We start from the raw sequence: 13,914 nt of genomic DNA, 5'->3' as shown, positions 1-13,914 counted from the left end.
GAAACATTTTTACGTATATGCTCCTGATCGTGAAATTTAAAGCATATGAAGATTTCAAACTAATCACATTTTTAAATAAATAAATATTTTAAATAAATAGTATATATTTATAATTTTATATTTTTATAATAGTGAAATTTTTATTAATTATATTTGAAAATAAAAGTTATAATTATAATATTCTTGGTTCTTAAAAAATTGTATGAAAAAGTTATAAAGTAAAAGATGTTTTGAATTTTTGAATGGAAATGCATATACATCAGAGATTTTGATTTGATAATACAACAATGCATAAATAGAATTATACTCACTCGATGTGAATTTGCAGTAAATAAAATCATGACTGGAAACTTCTCATCAGATAATGTATCTATGAATTTTCGTCAAATAATGAAATGATTTCCACAATGTCGTCGATGTGAGAGGCAAGGGTAATGAAGTGCGATTAGCGGATGCATTTTAATATTCTATATTCTATATTATAGACCAGTTCATGAATTCTATTTCTTTCCTGTCCATATTCCATTGCATTGTGAATAATCGCAAAATTCAAGTTGATCTTTTTCGAAGAAAAGGAGAAAAATTAATCTCCGATTGATTTTCGTAGTTGTTAGCTGAAAATATGAAAGTATTGTGAGAAGCACAACTTTATAGATGTGCACATAAATTATTCTTCGTTGTTATTAACATATTATCGCCAGATAATTTTTGAATATTTATGTAAAAAAATAAGTAGTATGATTGATCAACAATGTATTACCATTAAGCCACAATACAGAAATATTTTATGCAATTATCGCTATTTTTAATAATTTTCCAAAGTTTCAAGTATTTTCTATTTGCCTGTAATAAGAAATAATCGTTGTAATGTCTGCTTGTAACAAAAAATAATCGTTGATTCAGGTCATCGTTAGAATCGAATTCACGGTACAGTGAACGAGTGTATGTACAAAGATTTTACAGAAAAATATAAATAAATATAATTAAAAATATATCATTTCTTTTTAAGAAAATATATTTCTACATTATTGTAATCTTAAGTTCACAATAAAAAACCGTACGGATTCCGATTTCATTTAAAATTTGTGAGAATTCTTAATATATGAGTCTTCATATAGATGTTTATCGATATTGAATAACTGAAAAATATTAAAGTCAAAATTAAATGAAATTCATTCTAAATATCGACGAATTCTACACAGTGCTACGAAAATGTATTGAAACCATCGTTGATAGTTGACCTTAAATAAGATGATAAATATTAAAGCTAAAAAACTTGACTGCAAAAATTATTATTCAAAATTGGAATTAATAAATATTTTTCGTTACAGGTGTTGCAGACATTTATAATAATATTAAAAAATTGACTATGCTGCTTTTAATTATTTAAAATATAAAAACAACTTTGTAAATCTCAATTAATCTCGATAACAATAATAGGAATAAATTTATACCTGTGATTGGAAGTTTTAATTGTACTTGTTTTAATTATACTGATTCTAAGCCAAACTTCCCAACTTTTTGTACTGAATGATTTTCATTACATTTTTCCTCGTAGTATAAAAATGCGAAGAAAATAGTGTCTTTCTTTCGTTGTGGACACTGCGACGGCTGTGCAAATACTGTTACAGCCACAAGTTTCTGCTTTTCCAATACTTAAAAAAAGAAATTTAAAAAAATGAGAAATGTAAAGAGGGAAAAGAAATTCTTTCGAGACTATAATTTTCCTGAAGTCAACATTTATTATGCAACATTCTCTCGTAGAGTGCAAATGAATTCAATCGATTGCTAGTGTGTAGCCGTAATTTTCATTCATCATAGTTTAATTTCACAGAGACGTGTCACGATGGAAATTCTAGAAGAAGAGATAATGCCATGAATAATAAATGAAGGCGAGGTATCTTGGAATGATTGCACGAAATTTATGCTCAGAAACTCTTTGACGATCAACATGGATGTGTTCGAGAAACAATACAACAGCTATCGTGTCGTATCGTGCATAATAGGACTCTGGCCATATCAGAAAACGATTTATACAGTAATTAAGAGAATATTCATATCTATCATTTTATTGGTCAATCTAGTGTTCCAGGTAAAGAAAATTATGATCTTTTGTTAATATATATGCAGTTCATATGTAGTACAATATTTTCTCTGTATTTTCATAGAGATCTTAAATATTGTTTTTAAAAAGTAATTATTTATATGTGTATCGCATTACACTAATATAATATAACATTGTTGAATCTAACATTGTGTATGTATAATATAACATTGTCGATGTGTATTCGTTTCACAGATTTGGATGATTTTTAAATATGTTTAGAAATTGATAGTTTGATAAGATTCGATATCGTTTATTATTAGTTTCTGAATATTTAGAAAAAATTGCCGCTGCAATATATATGAATTCCACCTGCAAATGTGCATCTATGTTAATGTTGATTGCCCCCGACCGAATATAATAACCAGATTCGAACCTATTTTTTTATCTTTCATTTATAGTCTTATTTTTATATGCGTGTGTTCTGCGACGACGATGAATGTGTTGACTATGCTTATGATTGTGTTACAGATAGAAACAATTCAATGTGCTAATATTAGTAGTCTTTTACATACCTCGTTCTTTTAAATATCTCGAAAACTCAATGGACCGAAGAAAGAGGTTGTTCAAATTGTCAATTTTTGTAATATATTTAAAAATCAGCCAAATCGACAGATTAATCATAATTTAAAATTCTGAGATACAGTCAGTTATATCACAATTTTGAAAATCTGTATGTTAAAATCCTGCACTGTATGTTAAAAAAAATCATGCGTGTGAAAATATTGTACTGCCTTTGCTCGAGTGTTCACGTAAGAATTCTAGTTAGAGGAAGCGAATTTTCTCCTAAGATTGCGTTAAGAGTTTCTCTTTAGAAGAGAAATATATATTCTCACCGGCATACTTTGCAAATATATTTTCGCGATTTATAATCTCACAATTTTCACAAGTATCTCATAAGCATCTCGAACTCATAATTTTTTCAAGAATTTTTTTCTTTCCATCGTTGTATACGTTCTTTCTTTCAAGCAAACATCATTTTATTGCATGTATTTTATTGCATCTTTGACCTGGCCGCTCTTATTTAAACACTATCTCTTTGTAACTAAATCTTTTAAACTTCATAGAATCTATATGGTCATACAGTCTTTTAAACAATCTTCGGTCATATCATATTCATACCAATCGCCCGAAGCTATTCTAAACGCTACAGGCACATGCCATATATATATTTTTTTATTTTATTTAGTATATCCACAACTAGCTTCATGAAGCTAACCAGAAGATTTGATAAATTTGAGGTGGCTTGTGTGCGGTAAACGCTTCTTAGTGTTGCCGCTAATAATGTTTGTGATGTCCTTTTTTAACCTAGTTTTGCAAGTCGATTGGCTTGTTTCGTTTTAATCTTTTGTACTGTGGTTTGTGATTTAAATTCTTGACAGATTCATTGGGATGATTTAATAGACGATTTTTATGGGCTGTAGCGAATTTTTTTATTTGTTGTTTGATATTGAGTATACTTAGATCTTTATGTAGCAATATACCATGGGTCAGCTGCAATATCTCTCAAGGCTCTATTCTGTAATATTTGAATGATGTCTATGTTACTTTTCTTGTCACGTCCCCAGAGTTGTATCCCATATTTCCAGATTGGAATAATGGCGACCTTATACAGTAGTTGTTGCATAATGTAAGTTTCGATTTTCGTCCCAGAATCCAATACATGGTTTTCATTTCGTGGTTAAGATGCTTTCTCTTCTTTTTATGTGGTCTTTCCATGTGATTCTTTTGTCCATGTGCAGACCAAGGTATCTGAAACAGTGCTTTGTCTCAAGGTTTTCGCTGTATAGATTGACTGCAGGACACTTAACATGCCTGATAGTAAATGTGATGTGTGCTGATTTGTTTGCGTTGATTCTAATTTTCCACTTTTTGGCCCAGTCTTATTCAAAGCTCCCTGCAGGAATTGCCTCCACAGGATTTTCATGGGAAGCCAAGAACGCGGTGTCATCCGCGAATGTGACCACAAGTTTCCGTCATCAGGAAGGTCTGGTGTACAAATTTGATGTAATGTGGGACCTAAGATGCTACTTTGAGGAACGCTCGCATGTATTGGGTAGATCTTTGAATATTTGTCGTTTTGATTTACCTGGAATAACCTGTCAGTTAAGTAGGATTTTAGCAGTTTATAGCAGTATGGAAGATTTTGTTTAATTTTGTATAACAAGCCCCGGTGTCATACTCTATCAAAAGCTTGACTAATGTCAATAAATGTAGCGGAGCATACCATGCGTTTCTCAAACACTGACTATACGATGTGCTTGTTCAATAGTAGAGTGTTGCTTACGAAATCTGAATTGATGTTGTGGGATTAGACGTTATTCTGTCAATATTGGTTTCAGTCTATTTAAATGTAGTCTTTCAAATAGTTCTGACAAGATTGGTAGCAGTCAGATAGGCCTATAGGAAGTCACCTCTGTGGGTGATTTATCAGGCTTTTGAAGGAGAATTATGCAAATTTCCATTGGATAGGAAAATACTTGACTCTTAGTAGATGCCTTTTTTGGTGTTTCCTTTAACATTTTAGCAGTGATAAGATCATATCCAGGTACTTATTTATCGTTGAGTTCTCTTTGTTTCTTGTGCTATTTCTTTGGGACTGAAATATTTGATGGGTTCATAAGGTTGCGAGGGAGCGTTAAGAAAATTTGTAATGTCTCTGTAGTCGTTATCGGGCATTGGTATGTCATTTGGCCTGAATATTGTATTTAAGTGTTTTGTAAATGTTTACAGCTTTTTCTTGATCATTTCTGGCCCATTGGTTGTTTTCCATTTTTATGGGTGGAGTATGTTTAGTTGGCCTTTTCAGCTTTTTTGTGATTTTCCACAAGTAGTTATCTTCTTGCCGCCAAGACAAACTTTGTAGATACTCCTGGATACGCTCATTAGTAGTTTTGTGCAGCAGATTTGTGAGCTCTCTGGCTAGCTTGTTTAGCTTCCTCTTATCATCAGTGTGCCTCGACAGTTACCATTTCATCCTTGCTTTCCTCATTTCTGCAATTTTGATTCTCACGGATTCTCATGGATGGTTCATTGCGTGTTGATTTTCAGTTTTGGCTTCAGACGTCGAATGATATGCTGCATCTTGTAGTGTCTTAGTTAAAAGTTCTACTGCCTGATCTATGTTGTTTGCAGTTTTTAATAGAATTTTTAGATCTATATAATCTTTTATATAGTGCTATATAGAGAGGCCAGTCTGTTTTCGAATTTGTCCAGTAGGGCCGTTCTTCGTTTTCTACAAACCAAGAGCTCAGTATAAGTATGATTGGTGAATGATGAGATGACAAAACGAAATTTGAATTTACCTCAATCTAGCTGACCTTTGATTATAAAAAAGTCAAGTAGATCTGGTGTTTTTTTTTGAGGTTGGCTAGTAGGTCGGTTCGCCCATGCCGATGTGATTATATTCTTATATATTCCATTATATCTTTATATCCTCTTGATGTCATTATTTTATGGAGTTCTTTGCCTTTTGGATTGCTGAGTCTTGAAACCCCATTGAGGGTGCTTTGCGTTATAATCTCCACCTGAGATAAATCTCACACCTAGTGTGTTAAAGAATTTATCAAATTTATCTTTACTTACTGTCTATGTGGACAAATTTATCTTTACTTATGTCTAGGTGGACAGTAGACCGCAGCAATGACGAGTGAACCGTATGCATCTTTTATTTCGACACTAGTTAACTGCAGAAAAGCTTCTTCGAATTTTATTGATTTGGCGTGCGATATCTTTCTTTCGTTAATAATAATAGCAGTTCCTCCGTGAGCAGTTCTGTCTGGGTGATTAGTGTAATATGTTTTGTACTTGTAAATATTGAAATAGCTTCTGTCAGTAAAATGAGTTTCAGAAATTAGGAGAATGTCTATTTTATTTTCATTTATAGAAATAGTTTTATCTCCCATTTGCGTTGCTGCAAACCGTTTGCATTCCACAAGGCTATTCTTTTGTCAAGCACTGTTATTTTCTGTTGATGAGAACGGTAAGCAGATTTATAATCATGCTATTCTGGTCCATTGATTGTTATTTTAACTATTCTGCATAGTATTACCTTCTGTGGCTTGAGTTTATTTTCACGTATATTATAATTTCTATTTATTGGTGTATATTTATCTGGCTTACTTCTTACTTCCTGCAATTTTTGATACACGCTGCATCCTTTATAATTCGCAGGATACGGATCGCCGCACAACACATATTTTTCAGGAATGTTTTTCTCCTTGGTGCAAATATTTGTCGGATGATTTTCGGCACATTTCACGCAGTTAAATGGCTGACTAGTAAAATACTTCTTTGTATGTCCACATTTTGGACAGCGATGACACTGAGATATCTCCTTCGGTATGGCTTCTATTATGGTGTTAAGAAGAAGTTTTAATTCATGTTTCTTCGTTTTTCTCACCTGGTGCTTGATCCATAAAGAATAAGAGGAGTGGCTCTCTCATTTACCAGCTACAAATATTAGTGACGCTTCTGATTTCAAAACTCTGTTTTCCAATTCATCTTTAATATCCGTTGTTGGGATTGAGCTATACGTAGATTTTTAATAATAACTCTGTAAGACATTTCCTGACGCGGTTGGACGTGTGAAATGCTACGTTACTTACTTTTAGGAAGTGGACTAGTTTTCGATAGGAGTCTGCTGTGATGGTATTTATTTTAATCGAATCTGCTGACATTGACTTGCAGGAAAACTCCTTACCTGTTAAGATAGTTTTAAAACTTTCTAACATAAGTGGGAAGTTTGATATGTTGTCCATAAATATTGGAGGTTTTGTAATAATTGCGTTTGTAATTTGTTTATGTTTTCATTTATATTCTCATTAATTTCATTTTCTTGCATCGGTTCATTGTTATTCAACTCAAAAAATCTATTGTAGTTTTGTGTATCAATATCGTGCAAGGCTTGTTTCTTTCTTATGCAGTTTTTTGTACTGCATCCCTATTTCTTTTATTTCTCCTAGGTTTTATTTATTGCCACGTGAATTCTTGACCTGACATATTCGTATCGATGTATTGTCTAGTTACCTCCTGATGTTGATTAGTTGTGTGTCTACATATATTACTCGCCGTTTCTGTGTGTTGTACTGTTCCATGGTGTCGACATTAGCTAGGTATGTGTACGTTCCTTGGCTTGTGTGATTTCTGTAGTCATAACAGTTGTTCTGCCAAATATAGACAGCCCATATTATGGAGATGCAGAAGTAGAAGATGTAGTTGTGGTCACTGTGTTACTTGTAGAAGTGAATATTGAGATAAGTTCCTCCACTTCCTTGTTGCATTTTGCAACTAACGAGAGTTATTGTAAGATGTTAACTAAAAGGTGGATACACACTTTTCGGGTTTCAATTTCTCAATTTCTTAACGCGTTCATTTATGTATATTTATACTCAAAGATCGCTATGTATACACGTCTATACTTTTCGACTATTCGCACGCGAATGACTCCATATATATAATGTTTTTCTTAACTTGATTAGCATTGTTACAAAGACATATGTGACGTCAGACGACCTACGTTTCTTTAGTCTTCAGGGTTATCGAGGCGATTTCGCATGTTTTGGTACGGGGTGTTCTGTACCGAGGGTGCGAGCGAAGAGAGAATGAATATGCCTGAGAGTATATTGTGTATATGCGTAAGATTATGGAATGTTCGATCGGTATTTGTTTTGAGCAATCGGCTTCAACTGGTTCTTCAAACGGTGAACGAGAGTGAATCTCCGGTAGGGTATTCAATGAACACTATCTTCGACATTCCGTTCCCAAGCTATAATGGACGTTCTGATTGCGAAGTCATAACACGTCATCGATAACTAGTGTTATAAAAGAGGGTAAAAATCGGAAGTTAGAGTTTATCGTTAAAGTCCGTTAAGAGCAGTTATTCTTCTAATTTCAATGAGACAGTTCATCATCTCAGTCTCAATCTCAGTCTTAATTTCAATCTCAGTCTCCCAATTCTACAAATATATATATATATATTCCGATCCTTTGTAAATCGTGAGTGTGAAGATGTACTACTAGTTAGAATATATGTACTTAGTTTAGAATATATACTCTTGTCACAGTGTTCTTAATCATCCACCTTATTCCTGGTGATTAAACTTCTCTTGGGTCTTCTCTTTGGGATTAAATTAAAAGAACGCATTAACTACAGATCACCGCAGATCCGCGGCTGGAACCTATGTGCCGGTTGAGCCAAAATGTTACGTCTCGTCATTCAGTCCGGCTTCGTGATAGCTAGCACTAGCCGTTTCCCCGCAGCCGGGACGTGATACATTCATCATTTATTTGTTTAATATTGTCAAAGTTACTGCACAATGCTATAAAAGAATATTTGGAATGAAAAAGATTAATAATGCACATGTAGAATAACTAATCAAATTATAGAGAAACTATTTTTACTTCGACTTCGATGATGTTTGGATGACATTTTGAACAAGTTTTTCATTTACAAATAACCAACAGCTTACATTAGTTTTCAAGCATTCACAAGAAGTTGTCGGTATCACTATAATAAATTCTGCCTATGATTGCATCCCTAGCAACTTATGTAAGTCATCTGTTTTACGGTGGTCGAATGTAATAAAATAATTTAAATCTAATTCTTACCTTTTGCTTATGATATATGCGTAATGGAAGTAGGGCAAGCTAAACTATATGTACAACTGTATATGTGAGTTTGTAAGATATATCTATAATTGTATTATACATTAATAATGATTTGTATTAATGTGTATTAATATATATATAATCATACATACATTAATGTGTATTAATATATTATATATATATATATATCTTTAATGTATAGATTTGAATTAATCTTTTCAAATCTTTTAATCTGGCAATGTTTGCGTAAGATATTTATGCAAAGTGTCTTGAATTTAAATGTCAGTCACCTTCGGAAGCGTATATAGAACCAATAAACTAAGAAAAAATGTTTTTTAGAGATTTGCTTGTTCTTTTGAAGAAAACGACGAAAAAGAAACAAAAATGTTTTCGTTTTTCATTTATTTATTTATATTTATTGATATTATTATCTATTTTATTATACGTATTACAATTCTATAATATCATCTGCATCATTTATTTAATGAAAATACTGTTGAAAAGATTGGTCACTTACAACAATACAAATATTACATCGAACACTCACCATTCTGATTTGGATTAGCTAGACAATGTTTTGGTAATGTTTGGTGTACTGCAACTGCGATTTGATTTCTTAATTACCGTCTTGAATTGATTGGCAGGGAATAAACTTATTAAATAAATGAGAAACTTAAAATCTTTTTGTTTCCCTTTTTGCAATTTTCTCTGAAATGGAGAAAAACCGACACAATTTCTAAAGTTTTTTCTTTACTTTATGAATTCTTCATACGCTTTCGAAGTTTTAACATTTAAATACTCTGTATTCCAAATAGGTAAATTCAATAAGAAGTATCACTTTCTGTTTTATAATGTATGCTAATAAACAATGTATTTACACAAATTATTCGTTTAAATTTGTAAAGTATGCTACAAACTTTTCCTTCGATTTTTAATTCCAAAATACGTACTATTTGATTTTAGTACTGGCTGATTAATGAATATTGAATACATGTTTTTAGATAATGTCACTTTTGAACTCTGAAATTACGTTACGAAGCTGCGTTTTAACACTGTCTACGACTATTCCATTTCTATTATTTTTCTTACGATATGTTAATTTTATAGAATTTTCTTCAAACGTAAGTGACAATCGATGCTATAAGCTAGATTAATATTTAGTATAAGTTATAAATGTTGCATATATGAATACAGCTCAAATACTTTATTGGCCATATGCGTATGGAAGAAACTCTACTACAAGATTTGGTCGAGGTACAAATATTAACAAAATATGTCGATAATGGAAGTCATGTATTCGATATCTTCCTCTGTAAGAAAACATTTTTCCATTGTTACTGTGAAAGATCAATTAGATTCTAATTCAAAGTTGCCTAATATGAGAGCTCAACCTATTTCTGCTCTAAAACTCTTAAATATTATACTTATACTGTTTTGATTCATAATTAATGATTTATTAGTCGGGTTAGCTGCATATGACCTTGAAATTAATAAAGTGCTTTGGATAAATGCATGGTAGTGAAATACATTGCAGAAAGTTTTTAAAGTAGTTCGATTAAATTAGCTGCAGAATGGTAAACGTATTATTTTCACAAATAGTATTGTAGAAACGTATAAAAATTAATTGTAAAGAACACCAGAGCATGATTTTATATCTCTGAATCAGTGGAGATTTGTAAAAAAAAGCCCGTGTAAATAAATTGATCGTAAGCATCATTTTCAAAGTCAAATTCTTTTCAAGATCACTACCATCAAATCTTGCAAACAAAAAAATTTGAACAGCATCCCAACCAGGGTAGTTCAAACACTTCGTTCTAAATTTATAAAACAGTATGATAAATTGATGGAGAAGCAGCTTCACATTAATCTTTCCTGGCACTCCTCATGTCCTCCACGCGAAATTTCTATAACATCATATTATGTCTACTTTTTGTTTATGAGATTTGATGGCAGAATTTTTTTCCTTGTAAGAAAAAATTGTTGAACAATTAAAATAATTTATTATATAATTTATTATGTAAGAAAAAATTGTTGAACAATTAAAATAATTTATTATATAAAGTCAATACATAATTTTGGAAATGTGGAAAAAAAGAAAGATATGAAATATATAAGGAATTTAAGTATCTAAGTGTAACAATAAGTGCTATATTCCCTGCATTTAACTACATACAAGCAGATTACTTTTATTAATAATAAAATGAATTTAAAAAGCAATGTATTTTAACAATGTATTTTTTTCCAAGAGAATGATTGATTTGCGACCTATGTTTCCTTGGAAATACGTGTAAAGTAATCAGTAGAACAAAATGCAAAAAAAGAATTTGACCTTCAAAATCATAATTAATGTCATTTTGCATGAATTTTAGATCCAGAAATATAGAATCACGTTGCTCTGTTCTTCACAATTGATATTTACATACTCTATACACGTGTATACAATGAAGTTTAAGGCTTATCCATTGTATACCATTAAACTGTTTAAATACTTAAACTCGGGACTATTTAATATTTTTGTGTTAATATTTTTTAATACGAAACTCTATTTTGAGATTTAAGATTATCTTTTATGAAGTATTTTGTTCAACGTCAAGCATTGTTATAGATAAATTTTGTTAAAGAGCGAAAGTAGTGGCACAAAGATCGAAAATAGATTTTACACAATGTGTTAAAAAAAGAGAAGGATTGAGTTTCAAAGATAAATAAAACGGGTCTCATATTATATATAATTTATATAATCTTAACTTTTAAATTTTTATATTTTAAATTTGTATGATACACAGTTTTATTTTATTATCTATTTTATTAAGAAAACAAATCATTTTTATTTTAATTTCCTATATTGCATATTATCTTAATTCCTTACATATCTTAATTTTGGGACGTGTATCGGATTTTGATAAAAGTATTTTTACTTGGAATTGTGAGTTCTTTAAGAGATGGATCTCATATTAAGTAATTTTTTTCTAATTGCGAATAATTAAATACAATATTCAAATATTCTATATTATCTCTAATATTTAAACGTATCTAAAACTGAAGAATTCGATTCGTACAAATACTTTTGCCTTTGTTGTTCACTTTATTACAGTCACTATCAATTTGATGAATATTCGTAATAAAAATACTACTACAGTTATATGAAAATTATAAAACATTTGTATGAAAAAATTTTGTTCTTGAAACAAAGAAAAAATTACAAAAGAATTAGGATTATTTTATATATTTTAACGTTGTTCATGTTTTCTAGTAAAATTGAACAATTTCAATACAAATTAATCATAAATGTTACTAACTGAAGAATGCACAAAAAAAAGGGAAAAAGTTAATTTTTGTTTTCAGTATTTGTTTGCATATTTCTATCTGTTTTTTATTGCTGACTATATCACACATTGCAAATTAAAATTTTCTGAGTTTTATATTTATTTTGGTATATACGAATGAAATATGAAGATATGTGAGAGAAATATGAAGTTGTAACTCTATATATTAAAAAAATAATTTTCATTTTCTAAGAATTCTTGATATTCCTTTTCCCTGAATCCTTCAGCTATTAAAGTATTACACATGCACACATTAATAATTTTAAAATTAATACTAATAATAATAATAATTTTAAAATATACGATATTTTATTATATTCTAATATTACAGATTAATGGATGTTTAAGTATCGATAAAGTATTGGTAAAAAAAAGATGAGCGAAGAGGAAATTGCTTCTTTTTTGAATGTTCAAAGTTGATTTTTTATTGTAGAAACAAAATTTAAGAGAAAAAGCAAGCAAATAAAACAGAATATTTTGATCAGGTACTGTTTAACGTACCAGTTTTTCATGTATTTTCGAATTTCTGCTGAAAAAATTGTTTACATGAAAAATTATCAGTGTCCGGACATTAATGAAAATTAGAAATAAAAATATCTAATTTTTTACTAACAAAATCAAGTTCGTCTTTATTTTCTTAAATAACATCTGTAACATTGAGATGAAGTCATAGATAGATATATTGGTACAGTTGTTCAATAATCTGTTGAGAAAAATATTTTTAATGTAAAAATCATTCATACTGATAATTTTAAAGATAAAAAGGAATAGTAATTTAATTACTATTCCTTTAATTAGATAATTTTTATTTCTGATATTACTTTTTAACGTTAGTATGCTTTCATTATATAATAAATAATGCTACAATTTTTCATTTGACCCATTTTACGACAAACCATTAGACTACCAGAAGTGCTGGAACGTGGTGACCATTACGCTGAACATTCTGCATGAAGGGGGCAATACAAACCAGTAGTATTTATATATACAATACTATGTATACTATACACTTAACTCAAACAAATGTGTGTCTACTTTAATAGTTGCTAATGTTTATGACTGAATTCATTACTAGATTTTCAATTTTACTAAAAACATGTAGAATGAAGAAAACTATGAGTGATTCTCATTCAATAACCGGAGATTGTACATATTACACAACTGTTAGAGCTATAAAAACATAAGTTATTTATTAATTGATTTTCTCAAATTTTAGGGACATGTTCTACGGGGGTTCTAACTTTTACAGCATATTTATTGGGTCCAATAATATTGGACTTAATAGTACCTTTGAATGAACCTCGAACTCGTCTAATTAAATATCTTACAGAGTTTTCTCACGATAAAACGGTTTACCTTGATATCGTTGCTTTGAACTTTGTGTTCATTATTATAGTTGGATTGTTGTGTATTACCTGTACGGAATCGTTCCTCACTATTTTTGCTTACTACTTATCCGGATTATTCAAAATTACTAGGTATGAGTAAGATTACCATGTTTCATAAATTTTCATTCATGTTAAAAATGTACAGAGTGATCACAAATTATATTATTACATGCCACGACCAGCATAACATAATTATACACTCTTGAATCAGTGGACATTTGTTTAAAACAAGTTATTGCAAAATTGAGGTTCATCTTCGAAATCAAATCTTTTTCTTTATTGAATCGTATTTTGGTCGTCACGTGCAATAAATTTGCAGAGAAATCATTAGACGCAATTAAACCATTCTGAATTATTTTCTCAGTACTTTTATATTGGCATTGCGTTACATTGCGCGAGCTATAAGAAAATAAATAGCGTATTATTAGCGATAAAACAGGAAATTGTTTTTTAACATCAGAGATATTTCACTGAAAACAGAGTGAAACAC

At 30.4% G+C, this 13,914-nt stretch overlaps 1 protein-coding gene across 1 annotated transcript; it reads left to right on the top strand.

Moving 5' to 3' along the window:
- Positions 1-1,848: 1,848 nt before the first annotated feature.
- On the top strand, positions 1,849-13,514 carry LOC122534502 (the record flags this gene model as incomplete). Its single annotated transcript, XM_043665192.1, has 4 exons — positions 1,849-2,092; positions 9,715-9,834; positions 9,908-10,025; positions 13,238-13,514. Coding segments are annotated over exons 1-4 (683 nt in total), but the record flags the coding sequence as incomplete, so codon positions are not given.
- Positions 13,515-13,914: the final 400 nt, after the last annotated feature.

Source organism: Frieseomelitta varia, unplaced genomic scaffold (assembly GCF_011392965.1).
Source record: "Frieseomelitta varia isolate USP_RPSP 00005682 unplaced genomic scaffold, Fvar_1.2 scaffold_605, whole genome shotgun sequence".
NCBI lineage: Eukaryota > Metazoa > Arthropoda > Insecta > Hymenoptera > Apidae > Frieseomelitta > Frieseomelitta varia.
Note: the sequence above shows the minus strand (reverse complement) of the source record. Positions and strands in the feature narration are given on the sequence as shown.